The following is a 19,266-nucleotide window of genomic DNA, read 5'->3' on the forward strand; positions in this document are numbered from 1 at the left end:
CGCCCAATGTGTTATGGCGGGCGTCCTTTTGTGCCGCCTCGAAGGCAACACAGAACCTGCGTAACGAATCCACATCATTGAAGGATTCACACTGACGAAATACTTCCTCTTTCAACCCCACACTATGTAACCCACACACTAGCTTACGGAGGAGCATGTACTCAGAAAGGCTACACTGACACTGGGGACACGAAAACTCGCAATCCGCCGCACACTGTGTGGAACGAGTAAAGTAATCACTTATGGACTCACTGGGTTCTTGCACCGCCGAGAAGAACTTGAGCCACTCCGCCGCCTGGTTGGACGCCTGCACGGCCATGCACCCAATAGCGTCCAGTGCTCCTTGGATGGAGAGAGCCTCCCATTGCTGCGTGGTGAATCTAGAGTCCAAAGAGCGTTGTAGGGTCGGCGTGCAGAGGAGACGGATATGAAGGACCGCCTCAGCAGGTGCAAAGTCGCTGAGGGTCAGCCAGTACTCCATGGAGCGCCTCCAGGATCGGAAAGCTGCCGTGGACATACCTACGTCACATTTCTCGGGTGCTGAGGACCGAGGAGCCGATGAGTGGTGTCTGGGCTGTGCCGCTACCTGGCGTTGCAGGGCTGTGATGGCTTCCGACTGTGCTAAGAGAAGCCGATGAGCTTGCCCCAGGGCTGCGGATGCTTGAGGAGACCCACGGCTGGACCGTGGGGTCTGAGCGGGTAGCCGAAGACGACGTCCGGCCATGTTGAGTGCGTAGGTCGTGAACCGGTCACTGCGCCATATATGATAGGCGAGTGAAGAGTGATAGCCGAGTGAATAGTGTACTCTTTATTGATGAGTGACGCCTACTGGCGACTAGCGTGGGTACAGTGGGTAGGCACGGTAGTGGTGCCTGCCTGGAGCCCAACTTATCCTACAGATGTACAATTATATTTACTATGTATAATACGAGTCTTACCTGTATTGTATTTTATTTTATGTATGATTGAATCCGAATAAAATGAAATTAAATTAAATCAGAACAGGACTGAATAAACCACAGGTTGTGAACGGTCAGATCGTAACGAGGTGGATTTCTGGATTATGAAACAAAAAACAGATTAGTTACCCCTTGACAGAGCTTATGATTGAAGCATTCATTGCTCTGTTGTGACAAATATTTTCGTGAAGTAGGGGTAAACCATGTAAAGACATTTCTAAAAGTGCCTTTGCACATTTGCAAGAATATTTGAAATATTTTAGATATTGTGTCACGAAAATTGAAAGCAAAGAAGGAGACCACACAGGTAATGAAGATTATCATAGGCGTTTGCCAGACAGAGCCTACATGATTAGATTGATGCCTGGAAGTTGCAGGCCATTATGGTTGTAGCTGACTAGGTGTTGGATACTTTAGAAAGAATGTTGTAGGTAAGTAATGAGATCTAATTAGGTAATGTTCAACGTTTCAAAAATTGTAGAGGGAGCTGTCTGCAGGGAGGTTAAATTTTGTTTTGGGTTGGGATACTCAAAATTCGAAGAAAGCATTTCAAATAACAATAGCTCAAGAACTAGGTCTAGGAAGTATTTAACAGTATAGACTGATGTTTTAGAACAATTCAAAGTACTAAATAAATTTTTTGACGAAAGTGTAGAATTGGGTATATGTAAAGATGTTTGCTTGTCTTTTTTTCTAATCACCACTGATATTACTATTGATTTGTGGTACTTATATCTGGTGTTGAGAATACTCATAATGATAAAAGCAAATTGATGGGACAGGTAAGAATTGCAGCCTTGAGATTTAACATAATGTAACCTACCGTAACCTAATTCTTGGTAACTGTAAAGATGCTCGTCTTAGTGTTTTAAAATCGTTGCTGACGTTACTATGAATTTATTGCATTTAAACACGGGCTAGCAGATGATATAGGAAGAGGTTGCGGACTGGCAAACATCTTTGTGAATACTTAAAATTATGTAGAATCATTACTATACATTATATGATTATTGTAAAAAATATGTATGGATATGTATAAAATTATCTTGTATTGAATATAAGAAACAAATTAAACAAATACCATTGAAAAATCTATTCTCCATGAGGGAGAGAGAGACTGGGTAGGTTAGATATGGTCTGAAAAGGAGAGTACTGTGCTTGCTTTATTGTTTATTAGAACAATGTTGTTGTCATTTCTCTCATTAATCACTGGCTTTGAATGCTTCTCTAAATCGCAATACTCATTTCCCAATGCAGTCCCCAGATGGGGGGGGGGGTTAGTACAAACAAGTGATTTCCAATTGAAGTGGAACACCCGATTTATTCAAATCAACAGGAAAACTGTTGGGAATAAAATTGCCTGTTGGGTGTTTTGCGAATATTAGGATTTATATCCACCTAATTTACCTCAAGTTCATTGTAGACCAGTAAGATAACATCTGAAGTCAGGTATTACATGAGTGCAAATGTTCATTGTGATTTTATTCGTGGTTAGAACCTAATTGGATTGTGGATCCTATTTACCTTGTGTATTTTTTCCACACTGTGCTAAGTAAATGTCTTCACTGACATCCAATAAATGTCAGTAAAACTGATATCCATCATCAGGACATGACAATCAGGAGAAGTATGTAGCAATATCTTTGGGTAGCATGAACTATTGAATGGCCAGAAGTTGCAGTGTCAAAGCAAAAAATATGCCAGGAGAACCTTCTATTCATAACAAGGTCTGTGTGTCTGTCATAGGATGAAGTTTATGGATTCCCCAGGCACCAAGAACTGAAGTTTAAATGCCAGTAGAGGAAAACTATTGACAGCAGTCATGTGATATATGCCTCTTAGGCATTGGCAAGATCAGAGGTCTCCAAAGAGGTTGATATCGACCCATGGCAGTCAATGTGAGTATGCAAAGGGTCAATAAATGCTTAGGGGTCGATAAATACCTAACCTAACATTTTGGAGGGGGTCCTTGCCAACCACCATCTTTTGTTCCACGCACATTTCTAATAATTTCTCTCCCCTTTGATTCCTTCCTGGTATACCACATCTTCCAACTGGGATCCAAACAGAATGCCACAAGACATAGGTAATCCATGTATAAAACCCAATTACATATTTTGCACCTCTATTATATTTTTCCTATACAAAAAAGAAAACTGAACAAATGTTAAAATAAATTGAGTTGATGACATTAAGATTCTTGATGCTACAGGTTAATTGGATTCCATTGAATGTTGATACCTGCTAAGAATTCCAGTTTTAAAAGTTGTTTCATTCCCATCTCTGATGTTTCCGTGGACGCTGACCAGTTGCATCTAGTTTGCTCTTAAACTCATGAATGGTTATTGCACACACTATTTTTTGTCTAGTTTGTTCCAAGTGTTCACCACTCTATGTGGAAAACTGTTTTTCTTCAGATCTCTTCTGTAGCTATGTTTTTTTTTTTTTCCCATGTCCTCTTGTGTTTCTCTTGTCCCAGTTTAACAAGTCCTCTCCATAGAGTATTTCTGTGCCCTTCATGATTCTGTAGATGGTCAGTAGATCACCTCTCTCTCTCTTCTTTGCTCCATAGTTGGTAACTCCAGTTTAGCCAATCTCTCCTCATATGACAAGTTTGCAAGTGCAGGTGTCATTTTTGTGGGTGCTCTCTGGGTTCTTTCTATTTTCTTTATATTCTTTTTTGTACTGGTGACCACAATGTCACTGCATATTTTAGTCAAGGCCTTATCAGTGTGACCAATATTTTTCTAATAATTTCTTCATCCAAATATGTAAATGCCTCTTATTGATCTTAGCAAGTTGTAGGATTCTCCAACAATTTTGTTTATCTGTTTATCATAGGACATGTCATTTGAGATAATTGCACCCAAGTCTTTTTCGGATCTCTCCTTCTTTACCTCCTTGGTTCCAATTTTATATTCTCCTGATATTCTATTTTTACTTTTTCCAAACTCCATTATGCTACACTTGTTAATATTGAAGTCCACTTCCCATTTCTGACTCCAATTCCATATCTTATTCAGGTCTTCCAGCGGTGATTCACAGTCCTTTTCAGTTTTTACTTTCCTTAATAGTGTGGCGTCATCTGCAAAGAAGTTCATGTAACATTTCACATCATCATCCATGTCATTCACATAAATAGCAAACATTATTGGAGGAAATACAGATCCTTGCAGTACACTGCTGATATTCTCTTTCCAACCTGAATATTTTTCTCTGAGCACTACTCTCATCTTTCTACCAATCAGGAAGTCCTCCATCCATTTTAGTAGGTTCCCTTGTTTCCCTCCTATATGTTCCATTTTTTTTTAATGATTTTTTTGTGTGGTACTTTGTCAAAAGCTTTTTGTAAGTCCAGGAAAGCACAATCAGCCCATCCATTCCTTTCTTGCACTACGTCTATTAATCTTCAGTAGAAACATATTAAGTTTGTAGTACATGATCTTCCTTGTCTGAACCCAAATTGTCTTGGGTTTATGATATTATTGTCTTCCAGTTGTTTTACCCATCTATTCTTGATGATTTTCTCACAAATTCTGGCTATAGTGCTTGTTAGTGAGACTGGCCTGTAGTTAGTTGGTTCTTTCTTGTTTCCTCCTTTATATATTGGTACAATGTTAACATTTTTCCAGTCTTTTGGTATTTTTCCTTTTTTAAATGAGCAACTTATTATGTTATGTATTTTGCCTGTTAGTTCTTTGTTGATTTAATTTCTATAAAAAGGCTGTCAATATTTCTGTTCTGTTGAATTTGTTGTTTTCATGAAATTTACAAGATCATTTTGTGATGGATGATAGTTTATAATTAATTTATATACAGGCATTTGATGGAGGGCAATAATTTCAATCTGATGATCTGAATGGGTCATGAGAACTTTTGTGTTAGATAATTTGAGTTATATGACTCCTCCATGAGCTCTAGTGTCTCTGACAGGTCTGTATAAAATGTATTTTTGACTATGTTTTTAGGTAATATGATTCCTCCAGTGAGTCTTAGGGTAATATACATTCGGTATTGGATTGTAATATTGCCAGCAGTTATAACTGGTACATGGATTGGACAGTGGCTCATGTCGCAGTTCATCTGGCGACTATGTGTTTGTTTGCATTGTAGTGAAAGAATAGAAAAAGGTAGTAGCAAACACCATTATAATGACCAGTTTACCATTTGTTGGGAGTTTCCACTATATGAAGTTCATATGGGTGTGTATTGATATGACCAACTAAGTAATCAGTGACCAATATTAACAGTAGTCAGGTGGTGGTTGTTGGCGAGTAGCATGGATACATAAATGAGCACCTCCTCAAGGTTAGGCATGTTAAGGGACTGTAGGGCGCGAAAACACGAAAAATTCTGGAAAATCAACGAATTTTAGGTAAACATTTCAAAAGATTCTCTATGATGGTGGTAACACTTTAGCCAAATATTACAGCTCAATTCCGTTTCTTTTCATATATATAAAATAAAATAGATAAATTTTTGGCAACCTCTGGCAACCCCATTGCATGAAAAAACATTCTGTATATTGAAATAAAGTCAAAATTTTGATACCCAGTTCTGTTTTGTTTACTATAATTTATATATATGGAGATATCTGGCAACTTGCCCAACACTAATCGTCAATCACCACAAGGATCTCAGTATCTCTTCAAAGCTAAAGGAGAAAGGATGTCGCCCTGTCGCGTATCTGTTAGCCTACCAGTCATGCATGCGATCGTATTATCTTTTATTCTACCAACAGGTATTCAAAAGATTCTCTATGATGGCTGTAACACTTCGACCAAATATTACAGCTCAATTCCGTTTCTGTTCTTATATATAAAATGAAATAGATAAATTATTGGCGACATCTGGCAACCCCATTGCATGAAAAAACATTCTGTATATTGAAATTAAGTCAAATTTTCGATAGCCAGTTCAGTTTTGTTTAAAGTTTTAAACGGAAACGTAAAAAAATAGACAATGTCACGAGTGAGTACGCGGCCGGAGGATTTTAAATGCCGGTGCGCTCCTTTAAACTTTAAATGCCTCTCCTGAAAAGTTTATGTTTTTTATATTTAAATAGCCATAGCTCTGTTTCTTTTTGTCCGATTTCATTCATTCTTTCGAATTTGTAAAGAGAAAGAGTAATTCTTTAATTTGATCAGAAAAAAACAAAGGAAACTGTAACTTAATTTTTTGGTTTAATTTATCATAGCAGATTTTCACTGAAGTTTCTACTATTCAAAATAAAAAAATCATAAAAAAGAATAAAAGAGAGTAGGAAAAAATCTAACTCAATGAAGTTGTTTCCAAGACTCTAATCTTTCATTTCCTACATAGTAGGCTGATTACCTATGCCTGTGGATACTTCAATGATTACAGATACTATCATAAAAAAAAGAAAGAAAAAAATTAACTACACGTAATATATACATGTTACTAAAACAATTTAGTATGCAATAATACTCTTTCCGATAGAGTAATTATACATAAGTTCACCAAAGAAATTGAACAACTTTTATGACACGTTCACCTATAAGCACTTCCCACAGTCCCTTAAGCAGTATTTTGCTATGGGATACTGGGCTGGGACACTGTAAACGGTGTGGGTATGATGTGCATACATTATATGTTTATGAGGGTAACCAATTCTATTTACAAAGGATTACAAAGGAGGAGCATGCTGATAGGAGACCTTTTGGTCCATAACTAGGTTGGATGCAGAAAAATATAGCTATAATTAAATACAAATAATAGTAATATAAATATTGAATAGATAAAGTTAGGTAAACAAATGTGTGATTAAGTACAAATTCAATTCACTTGGGGAGCATCTTTGGTAAGATTATTCTTTGGTTATTAGGAATCAAAATCTCAGAAGGAACCAGCAACTTGGGTTCAAGTCAATGGCTCAGTGTCACAGTTATCCACGCAACTAGGATACCACTTTCTTGATACTTGGGGTCTCTTTTCTAGGAATCATGACCTTTATGTTTCTGATGGGATCCACTGAACTCGTAGAGGCAAAGATGTTCTTACAAAGTGGAGTTCCTCAGGGTTCCATTCTATTGTCTCCAAATTTGCTGATGATACAAAACTGTATGGAATGGCAAGTGATCACTTAAACCAGCAATGTTCTGAAAAGTGGCCAATGAAATTTAACACAAGTAAATGCAAGGTTATGCACATAGGTAAAAATAACAGTAAGTACGATTACAAGTTATTTAGAAATTCGTTAACAAAAGTGGATAGTGGAAAGGATCTTGGGTTAATTATCAGTAATGATCTCAAATCATCTAAACAGTGTATTTCAGCCTCTGAGAAAGCAAATAAGATTCTAGGACTGATTGCTTGATCTTATGACTTCAACCACAATTGGAATATGCCATTTCCTTATGGTCACCGACTTTCATTAAAGAAACTGACAGGGAAAAAGTACAACAGCGAGCCACAAAACTGATTCCAAATATAAAAAATAAAACATGAAAATCAATTAAAGCATATGAACCTATTTTCCCTAAAAAAGCATAGGCTCAGGTGACTTGATACAGGTCTAAGATTCTAAAGGGAAATGACAACATTAAAAGTGACCATTTTTTCACACTTGGTTATTATTTCTCAATTTGTTTACTGTTATTTTTCTGTCCATTTATTATTATTTACTATTTACCTGATTGGGTAACTTTACATATTTATCTATTTTTATTTATTATTATTTATTAATTCATTTATCATCATTATAGTTTTATTTCGCATCCGACAGAGTTATGGACCAAAAGGTCTCTTGTCGGCATGCTTCTCCTTTGTAATCCTTTGAATTTGAAATGGTTTGATGTAGGGGTGGGACTTCGCCAGGGATGTGTTATGTCGCCGTGGCTGTTCAATTTGTAAATGGATGGGGTGGTGCAAGAAGTAAATGCAAGGGTAATGGGCCGGGGATTTGGGAAGGTTAAAGAAAATGAAGAAATTTGGAGGATTAGAGGAGGGATTAAGGAAGATAGTGACGAATTTTGAGGTGTGCTAAAGAAGGCACCTACGTGACGTTTTCCGAACCAATGGTTATCCGAGTCGGACCGTACGGAAATGGACGAGGACACGACGCACCGGGACACAATCCCCTCACACAGGACACAGGGTCACAATTCTGTACATTAAAGGTTCATCAGAGGTAACGGCCAGGATACTCTGAGACAGTAACAGAGAGGTAGCACATAAACCACGCAACACTTTGCATCAAAACCTCACCAGGGTCAAGGACATGGAAGCACCCACTCAGCAGGTGGGTGTAGTGTACCGCATTGGCTGTTTGGATTGAGGAGAAACGCAGAAGAAACTCGCCACTAGAATTTAAGAGCATAAACGGGCAGTTAAACGGAAAGATGCAGCCTCAGCACTTTATAAACACATGAATGAACTACAGCACAACATTGACTGGGAAGGAGCAACAGTGGTGCACAGAGGCAAGTCGAAGAAAAGGAGATTATTCTTAGAAGCGTGGACGACGAAAGAAGTTAGAGTAAATATGTGCATAGACCTAAATACAATATACCTGGTCTCTAGAAACACAATTATAGAATCAACATAAAGTGAGCAAGTACAGGGTGAATAAAGATCACAGTGCAAATGTATAGTCCACTTTTTCACTTTTTGTACAAGTTGCATTTTATTTTATTGTATTTATTCTTTGTACATGAAAATGTATATGATCCATTATGTACAATTGGGTATATAAGGTTGTGACCAGTTATCCGGTTCTCGTAGCGACTGGAGGAAGGGTCCCGGACTGCTTCAGTAGTCCTGAATACCTCTCCCAGTTCCAACTACGGCCAATATATTTAGCTCTTTGACCACTGTATCTCATCACACCCCTGAAGACAGTCCTAGGACCGAAACATGGGCATTAAACATCCCACTTTGTTAACTTAGAAGAAGGCTTGGCGGGGCGCTTTGTCTTCGTTTTTGTTTGCCGTTAGTCCAAAAAGTCATCTGCAAAACTCCCTAAGTGATGTATGCAAGATTTTGACAGCAATGCAAGTAGTGTGCCTCTACATTAAAGGTTGCTTTAATTGGCCTAGTTCTTCATTGTCTCCGATCGCCGCTGCCAAATTCGTAGATAAAAAAGAAGGCGACGTATCAAACGTGTTCAGTGTTTACATTCTCTCATGCCAGACATGCAATTATTATAGACATAAAGTTACAAATTAGTGAACACCGTAATTGAATCTGGAGAAAATTGTGTTGTCATTCTGATTTACGATTGAAATAGACAATGGACGTCAAATTGTCACAATTTTAATTGGAACTCATTTGTAGTAACTGTTCTCACGGTGAATCCGTTACTCCATAAGATAATCTCAAAAGATTGTTTTGGTACTGGTTGATTGAGGGGCAGGGTTGAGTCTAACCTAACACCTCCTGCCCATGTAGGAATAGGAGAGAAGTATAGAATTTCATCCCAGAACTAGGCAAAAGGCTCTGCCACCCGCTTTATAGGAGGAAAGGGTCTGTTGGTTTGTAATATTGTCAACAGTTACAGCTGCTACACGGATTGGGCAGTGGCCCGTGTCGTTGAGTTAATCTGGCAATTGTGTGTTTGTTTACACTAAGTAAACAATGACCAATGTTAACAGTGGTGATTGTTGGTGAGTAGTGTGTCCACGTAGGTGGGGACCTATTCGAGGGCTGGGATAATGTAATTGGTGTGGATGTCATGTGAACACATCCCATTTTCATGAGTGATTTTAAGAATCTATTTTCCTGTATGTTTTTTAGGTAAAATGTTCTTATAATAAGGACATCTATGAAATGGTTTGGGCACAAAACACCCACAATCCTATTACAAATCTCAAAAAGTTAATGTCAATCTTATGATTACATTTTTTCCAGATTCTATGGGAAAGTTATCCATAGATTCCATGTATTTGTCATACAAGAAAGAAAACCCGATGTGGCATCTAAAGCACAGCTATCTGACGAAGAGTGATTTTAAATATCAAGTGATGACCCACTCGGGGAGAAACCTTTCTAGTGTGACCTATTTTATGCAGTTTTCTCACCGAAATATTACCACATATATCACATGATGACCCACATAGTAGAGAAGCCTTTTCAGTGTGACATGTGTGATTCTGCTTTCTCATACCAAGGTGGTGACCCACACAGGAGAGAACCCATTCCAGTGTGAATTGTGTGATTCTGCTTTGTCAATAAAGCGTAATCTCAAACATCACATGATAACCCACACAGAAGAGAAGCCATTCCAGTGTGTCATGTGTGATTCTGCTTTCTCACAAAAGGGTGAACTCAAATATCACGTGATGACCCACATAGGAGAGAAGCCAATCCAGTGTGACGTGTGATTCTGCTTTCTCACACAAGGGTTATCTCAAACGTCACATGATGACCCACACAGGAGTGAAACCTTTCCAGTGTGACTTGTGTGATTCTGCTCTCTCGAGAAAGAGTGATCTCAAACGTCACATGATGACCCACACAGGAGAGAAGCCATTTAAATGTGACCTGTGTGATTCCACGTTCTCACAACGTAATATCAAACGTCACATGATGACCCACACAGGAGAGAAACCTTTCCAGTGTGACCTGTGTGATTCTGCTTTCTCGCAAAAGGGTGATCTCAAATGTCACATGATGACCCACACAGGAGAGAAGCCATTCCAGTGTGATTTGTGTGATTCTGCTTTCTCAAAAAGTTATGGCCTCAAATATCACATGATGACGCACGCAGGAGAGAAGCCATTCCAGTGTGATATGTGCGATTCTGCTTTCTTACAAGAGGGTGTTCTCAAACGTCACATGGTAACCCATACAGGAGAGAAGCCTTTCCAGTGTGACTTGTGTGATTCTGCTTTCTCGAGAAAGGGTCACCTCAAACGTCACATGATGACCCACACAGGAGAGAAGCCATTCCAGTGTGACTTGTGTGATTCTGCTTTCTCGAGAAAGGGTCACCTCAAACGTCACATGATGACCCACACAGGAGAAGCCATTCCAGTGTGAAATGTGTGATTCTGCTTTTTTACTGAAGCATAATCTCAAACATCACATGATGACCCACACAGGAGAGACACCTTTCCAGTGTGACCAGTGTGACTTGTGTGATTCTGCTTTCACGAGAAAAGGTGATCTCAAACGTCACAAGATGACCCACACAGGAGAGAAGCCATTTCAGTGTAATTTGTGTGATTCTGCTTTGTCACAAAATTATGGTCTCAAACATCACATGACGCACGCAGGAGAGAAGCCATTCCAGTGTGATGTGTGCGATTCTGCTTTCTTACAAAAGGGTGCTCTCAAACGTCACTTGATGACCCATACAGGAGAGAAGCCATTTCAGTGTGACATTGTGTGATTCCACTTTTTCACGAAAGGGTCACCTCAAACGTCACATGGTGAACCACACAGGAGAGAAGTCTTTCCCGTGTGACTTGTGTGATTCTTCTTTCTCGGAAAAGGGTGATCTCAAACGTCACATGATGACCCACACAGGAGAGAAGCCATTCCAGTGTGATATGTGCGATTCTGCTTTCTTACAAAAGGGTGCTCTCAAACGTCACATGGTGACCCATACAGGAGAGAAGCCATTTCAGTGTGACCTGTGTGATTCCACTTTTTCACGAAAGGGTCACCTCAAACGTCACATGGTGAACCACACAGGAGAGAAGCCTTTCCAGTGTGACGTGTGATTCTGCTTTCTCGGAAAAGGGTGATCTCAAACGTCACATGATGACCCACACATGAGAGAAGCCATTCCAGTGTGACGTGTGTGATTCTGCTTTCTCGGAAAATGGTAAGCTCAAACGTCACATGAACCTCACAGGAGAGAAGCCATTCCAGTGTGAAATGTGTGATTCTGCTTTCTCGGAAAATGGTAAGCTCAAACGTCACCTGATGACCCACACACGAGAGAAGCCATTCCAGTGTGAAATGTGTGATTCTGCTTTCTCGGAAAATGGTAAGCTCAAACGTCACCTGATGACCCACACATGAGAGAAGCCATTCCAGTGTGACATGTGTGAGTCTGATTTCTCACCAAAAGTGTGATCTCAAATATCACATGATGACCCACACAGGAGAGAAGCCATTCCAGTGTGACATGTGTGATTCTGCTTTCTCGGAAAATGGTAAGCTCAAACGTGTGTGACATGTGTGATTCTGCTTTCTCACACAAGGGTTATCTCAAACGTCACATGATGACCCACACAGGAGAGAAACTTTTCCATTGTGACTTGTGTGATTCGCTTTCTCGCAAAAGGATGATCTCAAACGTCATATGATGACCCACACACGAGTGAAGCCATTTCAGTGTGATTCTGCTTTCTCACAAAATGATGGTCTCAAATATCACATGATGACCCATACAGGAGAGAAGCCATTTCAGTGTGACCTGTGTGATACCACTTTTTCACGAAAGGGTCACCTCAAACGTCACATGTTGATCCACACAGGAGAGAAGCCTTTCCAGTGTGACTTGTGTGATTCTGCTTTCTCGGAAAAGGGTCACCTCAAACGTCACATGATGACTCACACAGGAGAGAAGCCATTCCAGTGTGACTTGTGGGATGAAGCTTTCTGATATAAGGATTTGAAATATCACGTGATGACCCACTCCAGGAAAAAGGCCTTCCTAACAGCTTGAAGGAGCAGTATCCAACAACTTATAATCAACACAGGTGAGAAGACTTTCTTGTATGTCTTGTGCGATGCAGATTTCTCGCGAGATGCTTTCAAATGTCACATGATAACTCACACGAGATGAGACCTTCAAGTTCATTGGGTAATACCGTCACTCCTGATTCTATTATTTATGTTTATGGGTTATAGAGAACGCTTCTTCTTCGTTTTTGTTTGCCGTTAGCCCAAATTGTCATCTGCAAAACATGCCCTGCGTGACGTGCATAAGATTTTGACAGCAAAGCAAGTAGTGTGCCTCTACGTTAAATATTGCTTTAATTGGTCTAGTTCTTCACTGGTTCCGATCGCCACTGCCAAATTCGTAGATAGAAGGCGATGTATCAAACACAAGAACAAGCACAAGCACCATGTTCAATACCTTGATGTTTCTTCTACCATAAAGACAGTCACCTATTCCTGAGCCAAATGTCACCATGAAATTTAGTTCCGATTCCGAATCCATCGACATGACTGATACAGCTGAGTGTGGTGCATACAGGCCAGAAGAGAACAACCAACCGGTGTCTTTGACCCAAGACGAACTCGATGACCTAACACGAGACCTGAACCTTTCCAAGGAGTTCTGCCCAGCTACTGGGTTCTCGTCTTCGAGATAAACGTCTACTGGTATCAGGAACATTCTGTTGGTATCGGGACCACGAGAGAGAATTGAGAAAATTCTCCACGTTTGATGAAGCATCTTCACTGGACTATTGTAACAATATTGCTGACCTGATTGAATTATTTGGTCTGAAGTATGATGCTATGGAATAGAGACTTTTCATTGACTCATCAAACAGAAGTCTCAAGGCAGTTCTTCTGAATAAGGGAAATAAGTTTTTTATCGATCCCTGTCGGGCACTCAGTTGAAACGAAAGAACCCCAACAAAAACATGGAACGTCTGTCGTCTGCCCTGAACTACCAGGAACATAAATGGTTGATCTGTGGAGATCTTAAAGTTGTTGGACTCATCCTAGGACTTCAAGGTGGTTGCACAAAGGACCCATGTTTTCTGTGCATATGGGATAGCCGTGCTGATGACCAGCATTATGTCAGACAATAGTGGCCATCAAGACAAGGACTAAAACCTGGGTCACACTACTACGTTCTGTCCCACTCACTGGTTGAACCAAGATATTGCTTCCAACCTTCCACATCAAACTTGGTCTCATGAAGAACTTTGTAAAGGCATTGAACAGGGAAGGTAGAGGACTTACTTTCCTCCATCAGAAGTTTCAACCAAAAAGCACGGAGAAACTCAAGGCGGGTATAATTGATGGTCCTCAAATAAGGGAACTCGTCAAGGACACTAGTTTTGATGATGCACTGAATCTTTCTGAACTCTCTGCTTGGTTGTCTCTTAAGTCAGTCATTGCAAATTTCCTCAGCAACCACAGAAGATCCCAGTATCAGAAAGTAATTGATGAGTTAATGGGGAATTTAAACCAATTTAGATAGATAGACTTTATTTGGCAATAAATCAATGTACATGAAGTGCAAATAATGACAAGAACACATAGTTCGAAATAATAAATGTAAATTGCCGAGGATAACACAAAAAGCATGAACGCTTATTTCCATTGTGGTCCTCATCAGGTATTTTTTCTACATTAAGTCACACGGACAAACATACATAGGGGGTTGAGGGGACCAGAGACACTCATGAGTAATACCAGTCAGTACACATATGACACATAAACATTGTTATAGTTTTGCTAATATTACTGAAATGTTTGTACACATAAGAACATTGAGTCCAAATATTTGAGCACCATCCAAAAGGAACATTGCATTAAGCAAAGGAACAACAAAAAATATGTTAAACTGTAACAAAACAGTATGAGTGAGTACTATATTGGAGTAGTACCATTAATAATATACTGCATTTTTCTACATCTGTATCAACATGTATGAGTACTATATCAGAGTAGGACCATTAATGATATACTACAATATTCTACATCTGTAACAACATGTAGTTATAGCGAATCCTACACTGCAGCTAGGGTCACCTATTGATTAAATCTAACATTTTACCTGAATCTCAGGACGGAGTGGGCAATTACTATTAGTACATTATAACCTGAAGCACCAGAGGTAGGGTACAGGGGACCAGCACTCGAATGAGGAAAAAGGTCAGATCATAACTGTTCTCGGAACCTACCTGAGACATATGCCATATTATGACTGGCAAAACAAAGGTGGAAACCAATTTGTAAACATCAATCATTGTTATGCTGAACTAAACTTCTGAAAAAAGGGGGGGGAGGGGAGGTCAGAAACAGTTATGAGTGAACGCAGATATGGATGGTATTACTCATGGAATCAGGTATCCCTCACTAAGCTAGTAGTACACAAAATCAAGGCTGTTCTCTGTCCATAGCTGAGACATATAGTAACCCTTGACTTTTTTCTTGAAGGTAACCTTGCTATTTGTCTTCTTAATGGACACAGGTAGTGAGTTCCATAGTTGAGCACCTGTGAAGTGAAAACTGTTTTTGGTGAAGGGACCTGCATGAGGTACAATAAGAGACTCTTGACTGTTCCGGATTCGGTTCTCAGCCGATAATGTAAAATTACATCTCACATATGAGGGAGCAGAATTATGAATGACATTGTAAACCTGGTTTAGTTTCAGCTGCTGGACACGATATTTTACTGGTAACATTCCTACCTTGCTAAATTCTTCAATACCAATATGACTACGTTGAGGTAGGTTTAGTATGAATCTAATTATCTTATTCTGTGTAACCTGTAGCCGGGACTGGTTTTTTCTGCTCAGACTACTGTACCAAGAGCTACAAGCGTAATCAAAGTGATGTTGTAACAGGGCTGAGACCAGAAGCTTCTTTGTTTCCAGATCAAAATTTCTGGCTTTTCTGTACAAAAATTTGACTTTATGTGAACACTTGGAAACAATCTTATCTGTTATAGCATTCCCTGAGAGGGACTGATCTAAGGGTATTCCAAGATAGGTTACCTCTTGTTTTGACTCCAAGACATTAACCCCACATCTGACCTGTACATCGCTGCGTTTCCTGAGGTTGGGTTTGGATGCGAAGACAATACTTTCCGTTTTACCGAGGTGTAAGGACAGCCTATTATCTATGAGCCAGTCCTGGACCGATGACAGTTCGACACTCAGTTTGGTGCGCGCATGTCAGGGAAAATGCACTTCCTCCGGTCTCATCTGAACTATTTTCCAGAGAATTGTGGAGACTTCAGTGAAGAACAGGGTTAGAGCTTTCACAAAGGTATCAGTGTTATGGAAGAACTCTGTCAGTGCCGATGGGATGTAAATTTTCTGGCCTACTACCGCTGCTGCCTGAAGAGGGACGTGTAGTCTGCTCAGCACAAAGTGAATTCCCTAAAGAGACCATTCATCCATGAGTAGCCTCCTTAGTTCATTATGCTCTTCTTGCTATCTATTCAAAATATTGTGTAAGCCTTCTGTGAATAAATCAGTAATATCAATATTGTGTTTCATTTGGAAACTTTCTGGGAAGCATCATCTTCAGCACGGGCCTTAAATCTCGCGGGCAGCAGCCGCTGCCAGCCGTACGACGTGTCGTAATAATAGTCGCATCATAGAACATGGTCACCGCTTATATTGAAAGTTCTCTCTTTCACCAGTGAATTTTGAAAACCATAGAAAATGTGACTAAAGGTAGTTTAGAGAGAATGTCAAAACACAGGGGCAACTACAATAAATATAATCAAGACGCCGATATGGCAGCCTCGCATATCCACTTGCTCCTCATGCCGCCTACGTATGCGGTACCGTATGGAAGGGGTTAACGGCAAGTTCAATGCTGAAATGACCCACCATTTCTGGGGTTTATATATAAAATATAAATATATTTGAGCATGTATATCATTGTTTAAGCGTTTTTCATTTTTTTCCACTTTTAACTGTTATTATACACTTATCAAAGCACGAAGAACAATATGTAAAATAGATACTACCCAGTTAAGATGGATGGGACATTTAGAAATAATGTGAAAAGAAAGAATTGCAAAGGGATGCTGGGAGTGGACGGAAGAAGGCTTCGAGGAAGACCGAGAGAGACATGGAAAGAAAACGGTGAAGAAGCCCTCAGTAGAAATGACTTGTCCAACATCGAAACTCTGAGGGAGGAAGGGGCCTTCCATGACAGAGCCAGATGGAAAAACATACCGGGACCACTGACAGGCGAAACGCCTACAACTGGGTGCTGAAGTAAGAAGAACTACCGCGGTAATAGTCTCTTTGTAAACATAACCGAAGAAAACATGACGGAAAGCTTCTTATTCTCGTTTGCTGCTAGCCAAAAAGTCGTCAGCAGAACATTTCCTATGCGACGGATACGCAACAGTTTGGTAAAAAAGCGAGTAGCATGCTAGCGAGAAAGGCTTAGTTTGTCGCCATTTTAGAGGTTGCTTTATGTGACCTGTTTTTTTTCCCCCGTTGGTTCCGACCGGCGCTGCCAAATTCGTCGACAGGATGAAGGCGGCATATCAAACTAACCTTGTTCTGTGTTCACGTTCTCGCATGCCAAACATTCAATCACCAGACAAAATTATAGATTTGTGAACACACAAGTACTGCATTCTTGCGCTATCGGGGTTATATACGTTATTGGCTGGAATACTCAATATACAAATGAAAGCCCTGCCTCAGAAATGGAATTCACCTTGATCTAACTTAGAGATAATCTAACGTTGTTTTGGTTGTGGATGATGGATGTGTGCAGGGGGTGAGTCTAACCTAACCGCAAACCCAACCATATAATTAAGAACAGACACCCCCCAAATCAGGCTCGCCCAAAATGGACCAATAAAGACACTGAAAAAAGTACTGCTAAAAAGAGACAGGCTTATGATAGATACAAGTGTTCGGGTGCACCTAATGACTATCAAAGTTATGTAATAATACATATATTTAAAAAAAGATAATAAAAAACGAAAACGACCACTCGAAATGAATATCGCTGAGAATCCCAAAAAATTCTATAATTACATTAGAGATAAAAAGGTTATTAGGAATCACATTGGCCCACTATTATCTGCTGACGGCCAACTGCAATATTCAAATGAAGGAATGTGTGATGTAACAACTATTTTAACTCGGTATTCGTAAACGAAACATCTCAAAGTGAACTCCAAACTGAACAAAATAAAAAAATAAAAATAAAAGGTGTATAGAGAAACTCAAAGTTAATAAAACACCAGGGCATCCAAGAATCTTAAAGGGAATGAAAAATGAGATTGTTCCATTAGAAATTTTCAATAAATCCATCATATCTGGAGATGTCCCAAGAGAATGGAAGCTAGCCAACGTTACTCCAATATTCAAATAAGGTGACAAAAAGAAACCAGATAGCTAGAGGCCTATAAGCTTGACTTTAATCGTAGGAAAATGATGGAAAATATCATCAGAGATGCTATCGTACATCATTTAGAAAGTAACTGTTTGATAAATGGTAGCAAGCATGGATTCCGACGGGAACGTTCTTGCGTGACTTACTCGAATTCTACAACACAGTCATCTCGAATTATGACAAAAGAAACAATATAGATTCAATATATCTAGACTTTGCAAAAGCTTTTGATACCGTTCCCCACGAAAGGCTACTTACTAAAGTAGCTTCACACGGAATATCTAGTAGTTTATTAAGTTGGACTAGAAATTGGTTGAATAGTCGAAAACAGAGTTGTTTTAAATGACAAAAGTTCTAGATGGAAAAATGTTACGAGTGGAGTTCCTCGAGGTTCCGTTCTTGGACCACTTCTATTCATAGTATATATAACTTATAGAACACGGACTGAAATCTATTGTCTCCAAATATGCTGATACAAACTGTGCGGAATGGCAAATAATCACTTGAATCAAGAAGATTTAGATAAATTTCAGCAATGGTCTGAAAAGTGGCTAATGAAATTTAACACAAGTATATGCGAGGTTATGTACATGGGTAAAAACAACAGTAAGTACGATTACAAGTTATTTGGAAATTTGTTAACAAAACTGGATAGTGAGAAAGATCTCGGCGTAATTATCAGTAACGATCTCAAATCATCTAAGCAGTGTATTTCAGCGTCTGAGAAAGCAAATAAGACTCTAGGACTGATCGCACGATCTTTTGACTTCATAACTCCATTTCCCATTAACAAGCTATAAATCGTTAGTTCATCCACATTTGGAATATGCTGTTTCCGTATGGTCACCGAGGACGTATATTACGCTGTGGTCGTTGAGGCGCTGTTCCAGCATCCAGTACTGCGTCGTAATTCTCTTCATCGTTTTCTCCGCCCAGCACAACGAAGGTCCAGGATATGTCGCGGCACTCCCTCGACAGAGATGTTATTCTGCGAATTTACCTCCTGTACGATATACCTCGGTAAATGTGAGGTGCACTTACAATCCCTTGGCTTTACCCATACCTCTTCCCCCACCTGTGGTAAGGCAGCGTCTTCTTCAGCATTGGCCGGTAGCACCGGCGCTACCCTGAGATGTCTGTGGAACCGAGTCTTTGTCTTGGCCTGAACTAGAGGACGTTTTATACCAGAAGACTGCCTCCATGGGCGGTATTAGTGCCCTTTCGGCGATGGATTTAATAATGTGATGGTGTCGTTCTACGATTTCGTTTCCGC

General features: G+C 39.7%; 1 protein-coding gene across 2 annotated transcripts; it reads left to right on the plus strand.

Moving 5' to 3' along the window:
* Nucleotides 1–1,038: 1,038 nt before the first annotated feature.
* LOC143041167 (uncharacterized) lies at nucleotides 1,039–17,659 on the plus strand. Of its 2 annotated transcripts, none has more exons than XR_012967794.1 (3): nucleotides 1,039–1,390; nucleotides 2,706–2,857; nucleotides 15,840–17,659. XR_012967794.1 is itself a non-coding variant. In XM_076212990.1 (3 exons), exon 3 carries the CDS (start codon nucleotides 10,338–10,340, stop codon nucleotides 10,956–10,958), a length of 621 nt encoding a protein of 206 aa, XP_076069105.1. In that variant the 5' UTR covers nucleotides 1,039–1,390; nucleotides 2,706–2,857; nucleotides 9,828–10,337; the 3' UTR covers nucleotides 10,959–12,090. The 2 variants fall into 2 exon arrangements, 1 of the variants encoding a protein (XP_076069105.1); XM_076212990.1 differs by lacking the exon at nucleotides 15,840–17,659 and adding an exon at nucleotides 9,828–12,090.
* The last annotated feature ends 1,607 nt before the right edge of the window (nucleotides 17,660–19,266 follow it).

This window comes from Oratosquilla oratoria, chromosome 30 (assembly GCF_046742065.1).
Source record: "Oratosquilla oratoria isolate Oo_2021 chromosome 30, ASM4674206v1, whole genome shotgun sequence".
In the NCBI taxonomy this organism is placed as follows: domain Eukaryota; kingdom Metazoa; phylum Arthropoda; class Malacostraca; order Stomatopoda; family Squillidae; genus Oratosquilla; species Oratosquilla oratoria.

Coding starts and splice junctions, on each gene's coding strand:
- LOC143041167 (XM_076212990.1), top strand. CDS start 10,338: ATGATGACCCACACAGGAGTGAAACCTTTCCAGTGTGACTTGTGTGAT.